This window comes from Drosophila innubila (assembly GCF_004354385.1).
Source record: "Drosophila innubila isolate TH190305 chromosome 2R unlocalized genomic scaffold, UK_Dinn_1.0 1_C_2R, whole genome shotgun sequence".
NCBI classification, from domain to species: Eukaryota; Metazoa; Arthropoda; class Insecta; order Diptera; family Drosophilidae; genus Drosophila; species Drosophila innubila.
In genome coordinates, this window is record NW_022995374.1 from 15,421,340 (window position 1) to 15,438,488 (window position 17,149).

A 17,149-nucleotide genomic window follows, 5' to 3' on the forward strand; every position below is an offset into this window, starting at 1 on the left:
CAAATCTAACCAACCCCGCACTCCTCCCGCTACCCGTTTCCCCTCTCTCTGTATTCTGTACTGTATTCCTGAATACGCGTGCTTGTGTATGTAAATTATGCGTGCGTGAAATTTATTGCAGTTAATAATAATTGTCCATTTACTTTGAACGACGACCACGCAGACACAACAACAACAACAACAATAACTCTCTTTCTCTTCCTCCCCCTATTACACTTGTGGTCAATTATAAACGACAATTTGCTATTTGTCTTAGACAGGTTGGCAGCACTTAACATTGCCAAGGGCATTGGAGTGACTAGGGGGAAAGAAAGAGAGAGAGAGAGAGAGAGAGATTGTGCCCCTGGGGTCTTTTATTATTCTTTAAATGTCGTCCATTAGTTAAGAGTTTCCTTCTTTTTATGACCAAGTTTAATTTATGCTTATGATGTGCTAATGTTTCTATTATTTATTCCGTGTTTAGTCATTTAAAAGCAGAACAATTTAATTATCAACTAAAGACAGGAATTTATAAGCTAGTTAGTAAAGCAACAAAATTCTAAATATAACTAACTTTCATTTAATTAAATAAGTAAATCTATAATTAACAATTAATCAAGTTCATCAATCTTTTAATTTCAAATGTTAGCAATGTTAGTGGACGCCACTGTAAAACAAAGACAGCAAACGCACTGTTATTGCGTGAGTCGTGAGAGGGAAATTTCTCTCACAGCTTGTGCTCTGCACAGACACTGCGTATGCGCACTTTAATAAGCACAACTCTCGCTCTCACTCTCACTGTCGCTCTCGCTACACCTGGACAGCGACACACACACACACACACATACTGTTAAGATACGTACGCACGGCATTTCGATTCATTGAGCAAATAATAAAAATCCGGAATATATTCGTGGATATTACTGGATGAGTTGAAGCAAATACAAAGTCAAAGACAAAGACAAAATCAAAAGCACAAGCAAATGTACTTTGCTATTGACTTTGGTTTTTCCTTTTCAATATTCCTTTTTCATGTACTATTGACTTGTATGCAGAGCGTGGAGGAGACAACTGTAAAATTCCTAATAAAGTTGGCATTTGGCAAACAGACACACAGACAAAACAACAATAACAACAACTACAAAGCAACAGCATGCAGTCATACCTTGTTGTTGTTTCTGTTGTTATTGTTGTTGTTGCTGCCTTTTGTATTGAAAGTTATACACACACGAGATCCTGACATACGTGTGCATTTCCCACCTGGAATTCTCACATTTGCATAAAAACTATGCATGCGCTTTTTGCTATTTTCATTGTTTTATTCTTTTTCGCATTTTTTAGTTGATTTGCTTTGTTTTATTCCTTTCTTCGTTTTTGTGGCAATGCAAATAAATAAATCCACTCAAAGCAGCGGTAACAGAAACAGTTAACTTGCTTTGTTGTAACGTCACTTTTTTTTTGTCTGGAATATTTTACAGTTATTTATGTCAGCAAGTCAAACGCTCAAAATCTAACAACAACAACAACAACAAGTATCTGTGTATTTACGTATTTTTCTCATTTAACTTTATTTAAACTGAGTTATTTTAATTGAAATACATGTGTATTTTCTTTATGTTTTCTAATTGCAATATTTGTGGTAAAAACTTTGTTTTTTGATTTTGCCAATTAGAAAATTTGATTAAATTATATTTTATTACAAATTGTTCAATTTATTTCCCAGTTTTTTAATATATGTTTTTTTTTTACATATTTATTTAATATTCAATGGTATCTTTATAATTGATAGTTTTTTTAATGGACAAATGAATATTTTCATTATTTACACATTTTATAAAGCATAAAAAAATGTTTTGTCTATCAATCATGTTAATTAACATATTAATTAAGTGATTTTTTGTAAATGTTCAACAGTGCAAGCCTTTTTTTTTTGTAATGTAAAAACTAAACTGTCATATTACGAGTATGAAAGGGAATACCTTTGTCAATTTACTTGTGAATTATAAACATGAAAACGTTTTATAACGCTAAATTTAAGGCCAAAAAAGCGTATTAAAAATTAAGATAAACAGGCTGAGAACTAGGAGCAAGCGGTAGAGAGAGAGAGAAAGAGAAATATACAACGCGTGCATTTTAATGAAATGGCAACTGATTTAAAGGCAAGTCAACTGTCAGTGTGTGTGTGTGTGTGTGTGTGCGTGCAGTGTTTGTGTGGGCGTGGCAACAGTTATGAGTTACATTTTCATAGCATACTTTTTAGCTGCGCAAAAATGCGTTATGCATGAAGCACTTGCAACAGAGCAGCAGACCAAAAGCAGCAGCCAAAGCCTGACACAGTTAGGCATCAAATTATGGCAGATTCCTTCCCCTCGTTCTCATCTTCCTTCTTCCTCTCTCAGCGACTGTCCCTTACAGGTGCCACTGACTATATTTAATGACGTTTGCATATTTCTCTTTCTCTCTCATTCTACCTCGCTCTTTGTCTCTGTCGCTCTTTAATGTGTGCGCACTCACATCAAAGCGACGTTGAAATTTATGCAATTAATGTTCCGCATTGCATTTCCCATGCACTTTGACACTCGCATTTTCATTTTCACTTTTCGCTTTTCTCTCTTCTTTAGTTTTTATCTTCATTTTTCCGTCTTTTCGACTGCTGCCAAATAAAAGTGGCCAAATTAGCTTTGGCTAAGTATAAGCCGGGCCAAGAGCATGCCCAAAGTGACACTGACAGCAATTTCGACATTTTGGCTTTGCGCTGCGTTTGGTTCTACGTGATACCCGTTTTAATTAAGCATTCCCACACACAAAAGTTTTCAACCTTTCCCTCGCTTTTCCACTTGCCCCTTCTCCTGCTCTTCCATTTGGCCGTAACCGTGCAGTTTCCGCAGTAGGCGTAGTGCAGCCAACAACAACAAACAACAGCTGTAAACTGTATTAAGCCTCCCTCTCTCCATCTCTTTCTTTCTCTCTCGCCATCTCGTTCTCTCACACAGCCTTTCGCCATTTGCACTTCGCGTTGTCATTTGTTCGCCCTCAAAACGCATTTGCGGCTTTGTTTATTACTCTTACAAGTTGTTGAATGAACATGTGCGGTAAGCCTAAAATGTTATTGTTTTTTGTTGTGTGTAGTCTATTATACTACGTGTAAATATGTTATGTACAAGGATATATTTAATTATATTATAAATATTTCATTGTGTTAAACTCTGTTTTAATATGTACTTTTATTAATCATACATAGGTCCTACAACTAACTACAAATTAACGAGTTATTAAATTTTATTGATTTATTTAAAATTTTAAAAGCTTTCTCTTAAAATTACAATATGTATATATAAATTTATTTTAGATAGATTTATTAAATTTCAAAGTTTTTCTTCAATTAACACTCACTTGTATAATATTTAAAATTAATCACACAAATGTGTTAAAATAAATGGAATTAAAATAAAGCATTTTTTTAGTGTGGTTAATTGTTCAGTATGTATGTTAAATTCTCTCATTTTTTCCTTTTTTATTTCAAAAGTTTTCATAATTAAATTTAACAAAATATTAAGATGAAAAATGTAATACAGTCATATTATTTTTTTCCCATTTATAGAGCATTAAAAAGTCAAACAATTCAAATTTCTGACAGCCTTTGAGTGTTGTAACAATAACAATAGCGATTTGAGGGTGGCCATAATTAATTAAATCAAAATGGAAATCAAAATGAAACTCAAAATGAATATCAAAATGATGGCAGAGTACAAATCGCATTTGTTGATTGTTTAATTGCAGTTGCCACATAATTATCAGACATAATATAAAATGCATTGCCATTTCCATTTTCATTTGCATTTTCATTGCTATTCAAATTTTCCGATGTTTTGAGTAAGAGCTGCAAATCTAATTGAAATTATGCAACTCGTGGTTAACCCATTGGTAATACAAAAACAATTTAGACCCTTTTGCAAAAATAAAAAATATTTTTTAATTGGTTTCTGATAATTTTGTCGGGCCAGTTAATTAAATCAATCGGTCAGAAACATAATAAATATGTTTATATTCATAAAATTTTTATTTAAATCAAATTAATATAAAATAGATCAAGGCGCCATCAGCGGATGTGACGTCATTGCGCATAAAAATCTAAATAAAAAGCATAAAAATAAAATACACATAGTCAGATATGTAAATATACACATGTGTATATATGTCTGAGTCGGAACACGCAGATCGTCACACGACCCATAAAGATACACAAAGAATAACATCTCCCTGAACAACATACAGCATAAAGCAGCATGAGCAAAGAGCAACATCTGCTCGACTAGCAAATACCCTGCAAGCTGTTGAGAAAAAAAGGAAAATTCATTTTTCTACTACTATTATAAAAAAGGGAATATCTAAATAAATATCAAATTATAAAAGCTATTTCCACGACAGCACATTCGACACATTCGACGTCATTTGCATCATTCGGGCCGAAGGTGGACTTAATTTCAGTACAAAATCCGAATGATCATTTTGGCTCATTCATATTAAATGTTAACATTTTTGGCCATTCGCCTTGGCGAAAAAACCGAACAGCTGATTTGCTTTGGGTGAATGGAAAATGGTTTAACAGTTTCACATTTGGTCGTGGAGAGACAAAAATGGGCCACATTCAAATGTGAGCAAATGTGGCAAATGTGAGTGTAAAATTTGTTTTATTAACAAGAGTATTGCATTTCTCCGCTATTGTTACATACGATATAAGTTATTCTTTATCATCTGCGCCCCTGTTAAAAATGCAGCCCCAAGCAGAACATACCCCATATGCAATTAACTTTACAGGGCATAGGACTGACAGCATATTTAGAAAGTTTATGGCCATACACATTCATTATACATATATGTGGGCATGTGCGTGTGTGTGTGAGTATCTGTGTGCAGATGTATAACTGTATTTGTGGTAAAACTTTAAATAACATTAATTATGCGCTAAGCCTTTCAAAACTGACAAATTTTGACGTTGCACTGGATTAAGTCGCATTTAGCGAGGCGGACACGAGACATTGGACAAGTGCTAACGTATTTTTAATGAAGTCTGGCCACACTCGCGGTATCACAAAATAAATCTTTATAGTTGGACATTTATTTATATGAAAAAGTAGAACACTCACTGTGTGGGCTATTTATTATTGATAGCATTAGCGTATTTTATTTAGATATTCTTACATTTCCGAAATGAATATTTATTTCTTTATAGCTACGCTCGCAACTTTTCTGATGTGCATATTTTATAAAATCTACTTAATATACCAGAAATTTTAAGTGCATTTGAATATTACTTATGAAAGTAACTGAAGAGGGAATGTTACAGTTCTTTATTGTGTGTAATCTTCTACCATAATTAATCTAAGTAAAACTTTTATAATTAATTAAAAGTTCTAAAAACCTTATCTCACAAATTTTAAGGCCGTTACATAAATATATTTATTAAGAGAATTAAAAACCAATTAATTTCTAAGCCAAATACATATAGTATATTTATAAACAAGACCAACATCCGAGCAGGTGTTCAGAGAGTGGGACAATCGATAAGTTTACTTTGTGACAGGAAGAAAACAACAACACTTTTCACCCAATTGGAAGCATATTTCTTTTATTATTTCAGTTGACATTTTCGCAACAGTTTTCAGCTCAGTAACTGGCTTAGGAAAAGCTGCTGCTATAAGGAAAGTTACCAACGCTAATACAATACCCATGTCAAATGACAGAATGGGCAAGACAGTGAGCGAGAGAGAGAAAGAGAGGGGAAATACATTACACCATAATTTTCAATAAATAGTTTTTTTGGCCAAATGATTTGGCGCGTGCTGTGAACTTTGAAGCTGTGGCAAATGTGGCACCGTCTGTTCCTGATGCCCCAAACGTGACTGCAAACGCACATGAGGCGCTTAACCGTGCCGCACAAATATCATTTCAGTGCAAAAAGTCAACAACAATAAACGAAATGACAGCCGCAGTCCCAAAGTCGCCGCCAACTATTCCCGATTTGCCCCCCACTTGCCCCACTTGCCCCACTTGCCACTTGTCAGTGGCAGTTGCGAAATGGCAAACAAAATGTTTATTATTAGCTAAAAGTTGCAGTGTCGTTTCAATAGTGTTGTTAAGCAACACTGTACTGCCCAGAACTTTAAACTTCATATAGAATAGCAATAAGGGATAGAGGAAAAAGGGGTTTGGGTAATTAGCCTGCCAAGCAATTAAATTGCGAAGAAATTCGCGCTGACAGGCAAAACAACTGTGAGTTGAACATGCGCCAGGTAGCCGCTTGCCAAGACCCCAGATTTGGAACTCTTCGCTGCGACTCTGCGCCCCATTTAGTCGCCCCACATAATTCCAAGAAATTTCCATTGCCAGTTGCCTCACATTGTCGCCCCTTAAAAAGAAAACACAAAACTCTTGCAGCAGTCGCGCTCCAAAAATAAAATGCATTAAAACATAAATGAATATCAAGTATATACGACTAGCTGATACTCTGTATGAAAAAAATAAAAAAGTGTACATGGTGAAATATGGAAAAAATTGACAATGATAGAAAAATTAAAATTTTTCAATTTTAATGCAGAACTAAATTATATTTGAACTGTCGATTTTTCATTTTAAAAAAAATTAAATAAATAACTTGTTTTTTTTTTCGATTAAAAATGTTTTTAAAAAAAACTAGATTGATCGTCCGAAAAAGAATCAAGATAAGTTAGCTGAAAATGGCCAAGTTTATACAGATAGACTATATAAAACTTTACTTTTCACTTTTCTGTAAAGCATTTATTACAAGCAGAAAAGGAAAACAGTACTTCTTAATCCTTGACGCCGTTCTCGACGTTCTTGTTGTAGTAAATGAAGTCGTTGTAAAAATTGCAAATGTTTAATAAACGCTGCAGCTACAAATTAAGAACAAATATTTGCTGAATGCGTGAAGAGAGAAAAAGAGGATTAAAGGGGGAAATATGAGTACTCAACTCAAGTATTTAATATTAAAATCAAATAACCAAGTGGAATCTGAGTGCAAAAATTGTCTTTTATTAAATTACAGTGAGAATTTTCAAATGGCGAAATTGCTTAAGAAAATTAAATATAAACTTAATAAGACTTAAGTAAAGTGGTTGAATATTTATTTGAAATATGTTGGAAAATATAGAATTGAAATATTAATTAAGATTCCATTGTAAGTCTATGTTTTTAAACTTTAATTATTTCTTAAGCAACTGTCATACAGCTGCTTAATTACTTAGTTGAGCTGCCAGTCAACTTGTCGAGTTACCACTGTGCCCCAAGCACATTTTAAGCATTGCCAAGAGCGTGCCACAGTCTTTGCCTCCTATTCCCCTCCTCTCTGCATGATTCCAACAGCTTTTTCCTTTGGCGCCCACTCACAAAAAATAAAATAAATAAAAACAACAACTCATTTAGCTGCATAGAATCATGCCTCAGTTGACGTGAATCACTCACTCAGACACTCGAGACGGCAGCTAGAGGGGTGGAAAAGGGATAGGGAGAGGAAGACGGACGGGGGGAGAGAGAGGAAAAACTATTTTCGCGTCTGTAAGGCCTATTAGCTCTGACCGAGATGATCCCAAGTAGAGCAACGTTGAAAATTTACCTCTCAAGCTGTCACTTGGCGTCTGTCTAGCAAGAGGGGAACGGCTGAGGGGAAAAGGGGTCAGTAGGAGGAAAAGGAGGAGATCTTTGCGAGATGACAACACAACTGGGGGAAAATGAGCGGAAAAATGAATACGACAAAAGCAAACTCAAAAGGAAAATGAAAATGCAAACTTTTGAATTGCTCATTAGACACGCTAGTTTTTGGGGGCACAAACACACTTACACACTACACACACACACAACACACACACTCTACACACTACTGAATGTGTCTGTTGGAAAACTAACTTTAAGTTTTATGCGCCGACAGCAAAAAAATAAATAAGAAATGAAGAAAAATAAGAATAAAAACATTTGACAGCCCCATAGCGTTCTAGAGGCGGTCGGTTGCGTAGGCGTGGCAGTTGTCTGTTAGTTTGTTTCATGTCAAGTCAATCTCTCTTAACCTCACCCCTCTTTCACTTCCACTTTCGACAGGCCCATAATGAGGCTGAAGTGTGTTTACTTATGCGTCGGCAATGTCAAGGCGCGCCTGAAACTGTGCTATTAATGGAGGTCCATTAGTAAACCTCAAAGATGAGCATTGAACTCAAGAATCGGAATTTTTAATATTTTTATACCATTAATTGTGCTGAGACATGTACTTTCACTTCATTTGTCTTCGCTAAATTCAAAATAGTTTTAAATATTTTCTTGAAAAATTTTAAAAAGTTTTTTCTATTGTTGTAGGCATACTTTATATACACACTATATGTATGTATTTTTTAAACACTTGACAGTAGTTTCAAAAAATTTGCCATAAATTTTTCAAAATTTCTTTTTTTCAATTTTTTCTTAAGTATTTGCGTGGCTTCTCCTCTCGTTTAGAAAAATGGTCAGAAATTATTTAGAGAAGTTAGGAATTAGTTGATAAATCTAAGAAAACTTTTTATATTATTGAAGTCTATTTCATTCATTTCTAGTTTAGTTTTAATATTATTTAAAAGAGATTGTATTACCTGCAGTCAAATAAATAAAGGTATCTTCGAATGTTTAAATAAAAAGATATAATTTAAATTGACTGATATTTACTTCTAGATAATTTAATATATTAAGAATTATCCCTTCGAACTCGGTTCAAAAAGTTAAGCTTATTTTTGCAAAAAAGATACTCGAATAGTACTTGCGAATAGTATACTAGTAATTATATATCAAGGATTCCGACAGCTGCAACTTCTGTTTAAAATCAGGCAATTAAGCCTTGCATATATACTCGTATTCTTAATGTTGCGTGCCACATGAGTCATGAGTCATATGAAAGTGGCATTGTTTGTTTAATTGCTTTCTTTTGGTTTTGTCGAGTTTCCCCGTCGGTTGACAAATGTGCATTTCATTAATGCAGAAAGTTGCTGGGTGGTTTCATTTCGTTGTTTGACTGTTTGTGTGGTGCTGATTTAAAGCCGAGCATTGAAAGCGACACCACTCCCACCCGCACTCAGAGGGCAGTGGCTCGCCTTGAAATTCAATATTTTGACAGCTTGTACAATTTGCAGCTGAAAATGTTTGCTTTATTACACATTTCTTGTTTTTGCCGGCCTGGCAGGTCGCTGAAACTTTTGGTCGGTCAGACCGGGAGCGTGGGTGTGAATGGGGATGGGGGGGTGGGGAACAGTTGTCACACACATTGGGTCAAGTTGTCAACGCCACAGTTGCCACGTTCTTTTAAGCCACCCGGTGGTAACCATCCAGCGGGCAACTTGTCGCCACTTTATTAACTGTCAATCTGCGCGTGTTTTGACTTCCACTTTCTTGGGCGCAAGCATTGCGACTTTCTAGGGTATTACATGGGGTCTGTGGGGTACCGTAAGAGACTTGATAAAGTTGTTTTTATAACATGTTAAAAAAAAAGTGAATAAATACATTTATTAGTAAAAATAAGTTCTAAATATAAAAGCAAATATATAATAATGACCAACAAGACTCTAAAATAATTAATATTAGTTTTAAATTAATATATTCTTTAAAATATATTTAGAACAAATATCGAAGTATCTAACATATTAGTTGAATATTAATATTAAATATTCATTCCTTTGTCAAATCAAAATAATAGTGCATACGCTTATTAGACAGATTATTAACTTTTAAATAAATTGTCAAAAATCTAAATAAGATAAGAAAAAATTTTCTTTAAATAAAATAAAATTATTAAAAAAGTAAGCTACTATATTTATAGATATATGCTATTAAAAGATATATGAAGTACTTAAAGAGTATTTTAATAGTGACTATTTCATCTTTACTAATTTTTCCTTTGCTTGTTTTTTATGAAGTTCTCAGCTGCTACTTAAATTGTTGTGCCTGGTGCTGTTTAATACTATCTGACAAGGCACGCAGCTTGATTGTCTCCTGAAATGATTGCTAAACCTGTAGCTGTCTTCTGTTGCGCCTAAAAAACATGTAATTCAATATTTGGCATCGTGTTTATCTCAAAACAAGGCAACATGAAAAAAAATACAATCAAAAAACATATGATAAATGTTGTCAGTTCGACGAAAATAAAGGAATATCATGTCAAACTTTAAAGTTGAAATGCGCATTCGTTTCACTTTGGTTATATGTTAAATTTGATTGTTTGTCGGTGTGGCGCCACGCGGGTGATGCATGAGGATCGTGTAGGGAACGGACACAGACACAGACACAACATTTGTGCCATTAACCCAGTTGGCCATGGCTCGAGAGTTGGTTACAGCAACATCAAAGTGACAATTCTGATGATGCTCAGATACGATGAGTGCGAATACGAGTGCTGGTCCCTGGAGGGAGATTTGTGGCATGGGATGGAATCTAACACCCCATCCACATCTTCCCCCACCCCACCCTCCACCTCCTACTCCCTTGAAGCCTCTCGGCATTGGCACAGCGCAAACAATGGACGTGCAGTTTGAAGTGCATGACACAATTGCGGATAGTAAAATAAAAGATGGCAGCAAAGAAATATACTATGTGTACAATATATAGAAAAAACTAAATAAATACAAGCACGAGTACGAGAATATATATTTATACAGCAGCATGTATGAAAGTACAAAACAATGCAACGCAAAATGAAAAGTGTACATTTTTTGACAACGACAGCACAAAAACAAATTGCATACAAATACATTTTATCTCTGAAGTGTTTTGTCAGCAACTCGGTAAAAGGACAAAGGGCCAAGGGGGACTGGGGAATGGGGAAGGGGTCAGATTTCAAAACCTTGACATGCCACAGTGTTGCAAGAGTTCCACTGAATGTTGCATTCCCCGTCGAGTAAATTCAGTTGACAATAATGTCAAAAGTATTTCACATTTTATTCTGATATTTTTTTAGATTTATTTAAGGTTTTTATGCTTACGAAGAGAGAGGGTTAAAGTTAAGGCACAAAATTTATTATGGAGAGAATTGAGCCGTTTGTCAGGATGGCATCCTTACTGGAAATTCGTTCTATTCAAAAACGTATTTAAAAAGAATGTTAAATTAATTTTTAAACATTTTTAAAATGTTGACTTTTAAATACCATTACTTGTTAAAATCTGAAAAGTCATTAAGAGATTTAATTTCATTTATTTAGATTTAAAAAAACTCCTTTTCTAATATTTTCGAAATGCATCTGTATTCTTGGTTTCCGCATTTTCCAAAACTTGGTCAAAACTGAACTGATTAAAACAGAATATTTACAGATTCTTATTTTCAAAGGCTTTTTATATTTGGTTGAATTTGAACAATAATTGGAAAATCTCTTATTTTTCAAGCTGTTATAAATCTAGCTTGTGTTCTTACTTGCAATACTCGAACTTTTGTGAAAATCATGTTCCAGTTTAGGTGCAGATTTTGGCAAACAACTCAATTTGAGGCTCCTCTCAGTAGGCCTCTCCAATTGCCACAGATTACAGTAAGTATAATCTGGCAGCTTGCCGGCTTCGAAATCTGTTCACCATTCTCGAATACAATGGCCAATTGTGCTCGCAAATGATTCCACTTAGAGGGGCAATACAACCAACCGAAATCCACCCAAAAAACCTTCCAGAAAGAAGGCCCATTTGGAACTTGAGGCTGTCAACGCATAATTGGCGCAATTCATTGGGCGGGCAATGAAAAATGAGCAGAGGTTAAAGCTGATGGGGCACACTTGGTGTGCGAATAAATAAATAATTGTGTTAGGATTACCCTGGTCCAAACAGACAGGGACAGCTAGAGGGAGAGGGAGAGTGAGAGTGTGAGTGAGCTAGATAGAGCGACAGCCAATAAATAACAAATTTGATTTTGATGTGCCATTTGTTGTGGTGCTAATGTGGCCAAAGGTCATTTCATTTTGGCCAAATCCAAGCCAATTAAAAAGCTTATAAGAAGGACAAGTTATGACACGCAGGACACAGTTGCAATTGCCAAATGTTTGGCTTAATTAGCTTGGCATAGACCAAAAAACCCGTTGAATCCACCGTTGAAACCAACCGCCAACGTTTGTAATTTAAAACTGTCAACGACAGGCGTTGTGGGCGGGGCACTATCTCTCTATCTCTGTCTCTCTCTCTCTTTCTCTGTCTCTCTCTCTCTTTGCTTTTCTGTGTACAGCACATGTCCACGGACAGAACTTAGGACTCAGGACTATAATTTATTAGCAACAGTCACCACATAGACTCAGTCGCCACGCCCCTTGCACCACTTGCCGCCCACACGACGCACCATGATAAATGGCATTTATATTGGGTTACAGTTGCCAGCATTTTATGCACACTTTTGCATGCCATAATTATCAGTATAGCATTTCCCTCCAGTCATCATCATCATGATCATCATCATCAGCATTATAATCATTCTCATCATCATTGAGAGGCGCCCCAAAACCTCTTAAAAACCTCTAAGCCGACAGTTGTAATTATTTGCCGTAATATGACATTATTTATGCCCATTTAATGCTAATTCTGTTGAAAATATCCCTTTAAAAAGAGTTGACAAGCTTGTGGCTAGAAATTAGTGCAGGAAGTTTCAATTTATTCATTCGCATTTGCTTGGCATTTGAATAAATTACATTTAGTTCAGTTTGCAAATTTGCATTATAATAATTATGTAAACAATACTTTAACAATCATTTTCAAAGTGATTTCAAATGTAAAACAAAAGCTCACTTTCTCGCATTATAAAAAGTTATTTACATTCAAAAAGAAAGGGAAGTTTTCCAAGACAAAATACTGTATATTTACTATATAAGCCTCCGGAATTAAAAATGTTAAACATATATATATAAATACTGTATATATTTAATCCTTCAAATCAGTGAATTTAAATTGCAACGGAATACGAGGCGTGGAAATTTGATAGGCAGTGAAGGGTTTATCAACTGGATGATTGAATTCCAATTGAAAGTTTCTTAGCATACGTGCAACACCGATTTCCAGCTCCATTTCGGCAATGCGACGTCCAATGCAACTGCGTGATCCAAAGCCAAAGGGCAAATAGGCAAATGGATGACTTGTTTTGGTGGCCGCTGGACAACCGGAGGATTCCGTTTGATTATCGCGCAGCCAGCGCTCGGGAATGAACTCATCCGGCTGGGAAAAGTGTTTGGCATCGCTCCACAGATTCAAGTGCAGCATGGCAATCTCAGAGCCCTCGGGCACGGTGAAACCACTAAGCACCAGTTCCTGACGTATGGTACGCACATTTGCCGATGTGAGTGGATAGTAGCGGAGAGTCTCCTTAATGCAGGCCCGCAAATACGGCAAATTCTTCATGGACTCAACCGTCAGTGGCGTATCCTTCTCCGGCAGAATGCCACGTATCTCTGCACGTAACCTTGCCTGCTTCTCCGGATGCTTGGCCAGGGCTAAGAGGATAGCTGCAAAAGTGCTTGTCGTCTGCAATCAGAAATGGAATATTCAGTAAGTTCAGCTATCACAATAAAAACCTTTTAAGTTCAGAATTAAATAATAACTTCAAAATTTAATGCTAGGTAATTTTACTTAGGATAAATCTGATTTTAGTTCATAAATTTTTATGCACCCATTTAAATTTCCGAAAAGTTATTAGGCATATATTTTTATACTGAATTACATAAAATTTTTAGATATTTTCCTTTTTTTTGTCGCCTATCATTTGAGGTAAAATGAACTACAATTTTATGAAAATTTTCGCACTTTTATGGTAGTAATTTTTTTATTTTTACTCACAGTATCGACGCCAGCAAAGAGCATATCCATGGCTATATTCACAGCGTATTTGTGATTGATATCTAAAAGTTTCTCCACTACACTCTTCTCTGAATCGGGGTTATCGCCTTTCCTGTTCTCGATGCGTTCTACGGCCTCTTGGATGTACTCATCCAATATGCGCACTGACTCATCTAGTACATGGAGAACCTCCTTTAGTTTTTTGGTCTTGAACTGACGCCACAATGAGGGCTTCATTTCCAGATCAACGGCCAAGTCGAAGAAACGTTGTAGCAATGTAAAGAAATAGCGACCCTTGGGATTCGTATTGTCTATAAGACCCAGACGACTATCCAGTGCAACCATGCCCACCGATTCTAGTGTCCAGGCGCTGATCTCATCCTTAAAATCAGCAGGCACTTCAAGCGTTTGGGGATCGCGAATTAACTTGATTCTATAAGAAAAATATTGTTATAAGTGTTATAATACAAAAATATCACAAAAAATACCATTTTTAACTTTTTTATTAAATATAATACATATATGTAATAATTAAAGTTTTTCATTTACCTCTCTATAAACTGCTGGTTTATCATATCCAATGAACCCAAGTAAAGCTTCGCATTCTTGGGATGCATGAGAATGGGATTTGCAGCCGATCGCATATTTCCCCAATCCTCGTTCTGCGAAGTCAACAGTCCCGTCTCCTTGCCAAAATAATCCTTACGATACTCATTGCGAAAGTAGTTCAGGACCTCGAAACCCGTGCGATAAGGCCAGACACCATCGTGACGTAAGATCGTCTCGAAATCATCTGGGTTCTGTGTAATAATCACAGGCGGTTTGCCGAAAACACCAGCCAACATGGTAATATCACTGCCGGAGTCCTCAAGCAATCTTTTGCTGATATCGTTCACATCGGCACCGTTATATTTACCGCCTGGCCTGAAATTCCAAAGTAAACTCCACTTGTCTACAGTTGGCATCTCCTTAAGCGGTTTCCCCTCCTTCTTTGTTGTTGTTGTCGAGCCATTACGACGCTATATATATAAACATATTGTAAAATTATAACAAAATGTTTATATCAGCAAATCAAACCGATAAGAATATAGGTTTCAATTCGGTTATGTTTTTATATTTTTTTGCGGTTGTGAGTTACGAAAAGTCTTTGTATATTGGCTTGTAATGTTTAGTGTTTCTTTTATGTTTCGATTTTAAAATAGCGGAATAATTACGGTTCACAAAAAAAAAGTAATTTGTAAAAACATAATAAAAAGAACACGTTAATATATTTATAAACAAAAATTGTTTAATTTTCAAAAAGATCTATTTAACAAGATCAATATTAAAATGTAAAATCAAAATTAGTTAAAACCAAATAAATCATAACGCCGTAACAACATATTTCAATTTAATGCTTGATTGAAACGAAACTAGCCGTTATACATGAATCGGTTACTGATCGGATTTTTTGGTTGGAATAATTTTGTATTCTCGGTTGCAACATAATAAAAAATTTTGCTTTTTATAGGGTTTGAGTTATAAGGGCCTCCTCAATAAAAATCCGGACACTTAAATCAGGCTATAACTTTCTTACCTGTTGTTCGATTCTAATGAAATAAAGTTTAATCTAAAGAGGATGCTTTGCATTTATATTTATTACAAAAAATTATTCAATTTTGTTTACAGCGAATAAAATGGCGAGTGTTCTTTTTAATGTTTGACATTAACTTCTGCACACATTTTCTGTCCACTTTCGCAGCGTATTTGTTAGAGGCAATCAGCATTGATTTCTCATTTTCCACAATACTACCACTCCTTTTCAATTTTCCTTTAACGATTGCCCAATATCTTTCGATAGGACGAAGCTCAGGACAATTAGGTGGGTTAAGCCACTTCGGTAGCACATCGACCTGGTTTGCTTCATACCACAGCTTCGTCGTATTTGAAAAGTGACACGTCGCCAAATCAGGCCAGAACTTCACTGGTGATCGGTGCATATGTATAAATGGCAAAGGCGTTTTTGCATGCACTCCTTCACGTACACTTCTGACGTCATTGATGATGTTGTTACAAAAGCGCGCGACTTCAGACCGCAGCTACAGATAGCTTGCCATATTAAAGCTTTCCTTCCAAATTTGTCCATCGGTATATTTTTAAATTTTGAGGCAACACATCCACGTTTATAGGCATAGTAAAATTTTCGGCCTGCAAGCTGCTTAAAATTCATTTTGATGTACGTTTCATCATCCATTATTATGCACCCTTGAAATTTGGTAAGAACTTGGTCGTAGAGCAAACGAGCACGTGTTTTTGCGTTTAAATTTTGTTTATCCGACCTGTTAGGATTTTTTACACATACGTAGGCCTTTATACCTTCGGAAAGTCGTATTCGTCGAATAGTGGAAGCGCTTGTTTTTAGTCTTTTTGCTCTATCACCGTCACTCAATTCAGGATTTGCTCGCAATGATCTTATTACCTTTGCTCTTAGATAACGGTTTCTACAACCACGTTTTAAAGTTTGGTGTTTGGCTCTATTTGTAGTGTGAGTCTCCTTAAAACGTTTTATAACATCACACACGGTTGACTTGGCGATTTTCAAAGTTTTTCCGATCTTTGAAAGTGACCAATCGGGATTTTCTAAGAAATTGTGCACAATTTTATCACGTTGCGTCTTTTCCATTGTTTACCATTCTGCAATAGATGCAACGATTTTATCGAAACTTTGCATACAGCACGGCATAATCATCGATAACAATCGTGCATACTCAAATTTGGAAAAAAAACTTAAATTGTTTTAAAAAACCAGCTAACTTTGTGTCCGGATTTTTATAGAGGAGGCCCTTAGTTGCCAATATCCATTGGTTAACACTGGTTAAAGGTTACGTTTTTAATCACTGACTTTTATAATTACCTGCTGCAATTTCTGCGCAACTGTTACGGAGCTGCATCGTTCTGTTGTTGTTTTCAAGCAATTTATGACCGAACTGCTTCCCAATATTTTCAGCTGAGTCATTGTGACAGGTTTGTTTTCGCTGCGTCTCGCTCTTTCGTTTGTTTATGGCATTTATGTGAGAGTGTGTGTATGCTTTGAGGTAGTTTTCGGTTGCGTTGCCAACTTTGCTTCACGTGTCGCCGTCTGCGTTACTCGCCGCACACTGAATTCGCTTCGCCACTGACCGCCTCATAAGTATCAATTCTCACTAACGCAATGAGCGGCGTTAATTGTGAAATATCAAGAGAGTGCTTAATCTTCGCTCTCAGCTGTTTGCCGGCATACACATGTTTGTATATTTGTACACATGTTTGAGCGCTAATCTAAGCTAAGCATTAAACATCGCTATCTCTCTCTATCAATAAGTGTGTATTT

At 35.7% G+C, this 17,149-nt stretch overlaps 1 protein-coding gene across 2 annotated transcripts; it reads right to left on the reverse strand.

Moving 5' to 3' along the window:
* Window positions 1-11,387: 11,387 nt before the first annotated feature.
* Window positions 11,388-16,934, reverse strand: LOC117785208 (cytochrome P450 CYP12A2-like). 2 transcript variants are annotated; one of them, XM_034623123.1, is made up of 5 exons: window positions 16,694-16,934; window positions 14,350-14,819; window positions 13,801-14,233; window positions 12,867-13,488; window positions 11,388-11,400 (listed from the first exon to the last, which is right to left on the reverse strand). In XM_034623123.1, the coding sequence occupies exons 1-4, from the start codon at window positions 16,793-16,795 to the stop codon at window positions 12,892-12,894; spliced, it is 1,602 nt and encodes a 533-aa protein (XP_034479014.1). In that variant the 5' UTR covers window positions 16,796-16,934; the 3' UTR covers window positions 11,388-11,400; window positions 12,867-12,891. The 2 variants fall into 2 exon arrangements, with proteins under 2 accessions (XP_034479014.1, XP_034479013.1); XM_034623122.1 differs by lacking the exon at window positions 11,388-11,400 and having other exon boundaries at window positions 12,601-13,488.
* Window positions 16,935-17,149: the final 215 nt, after the last annotated feature.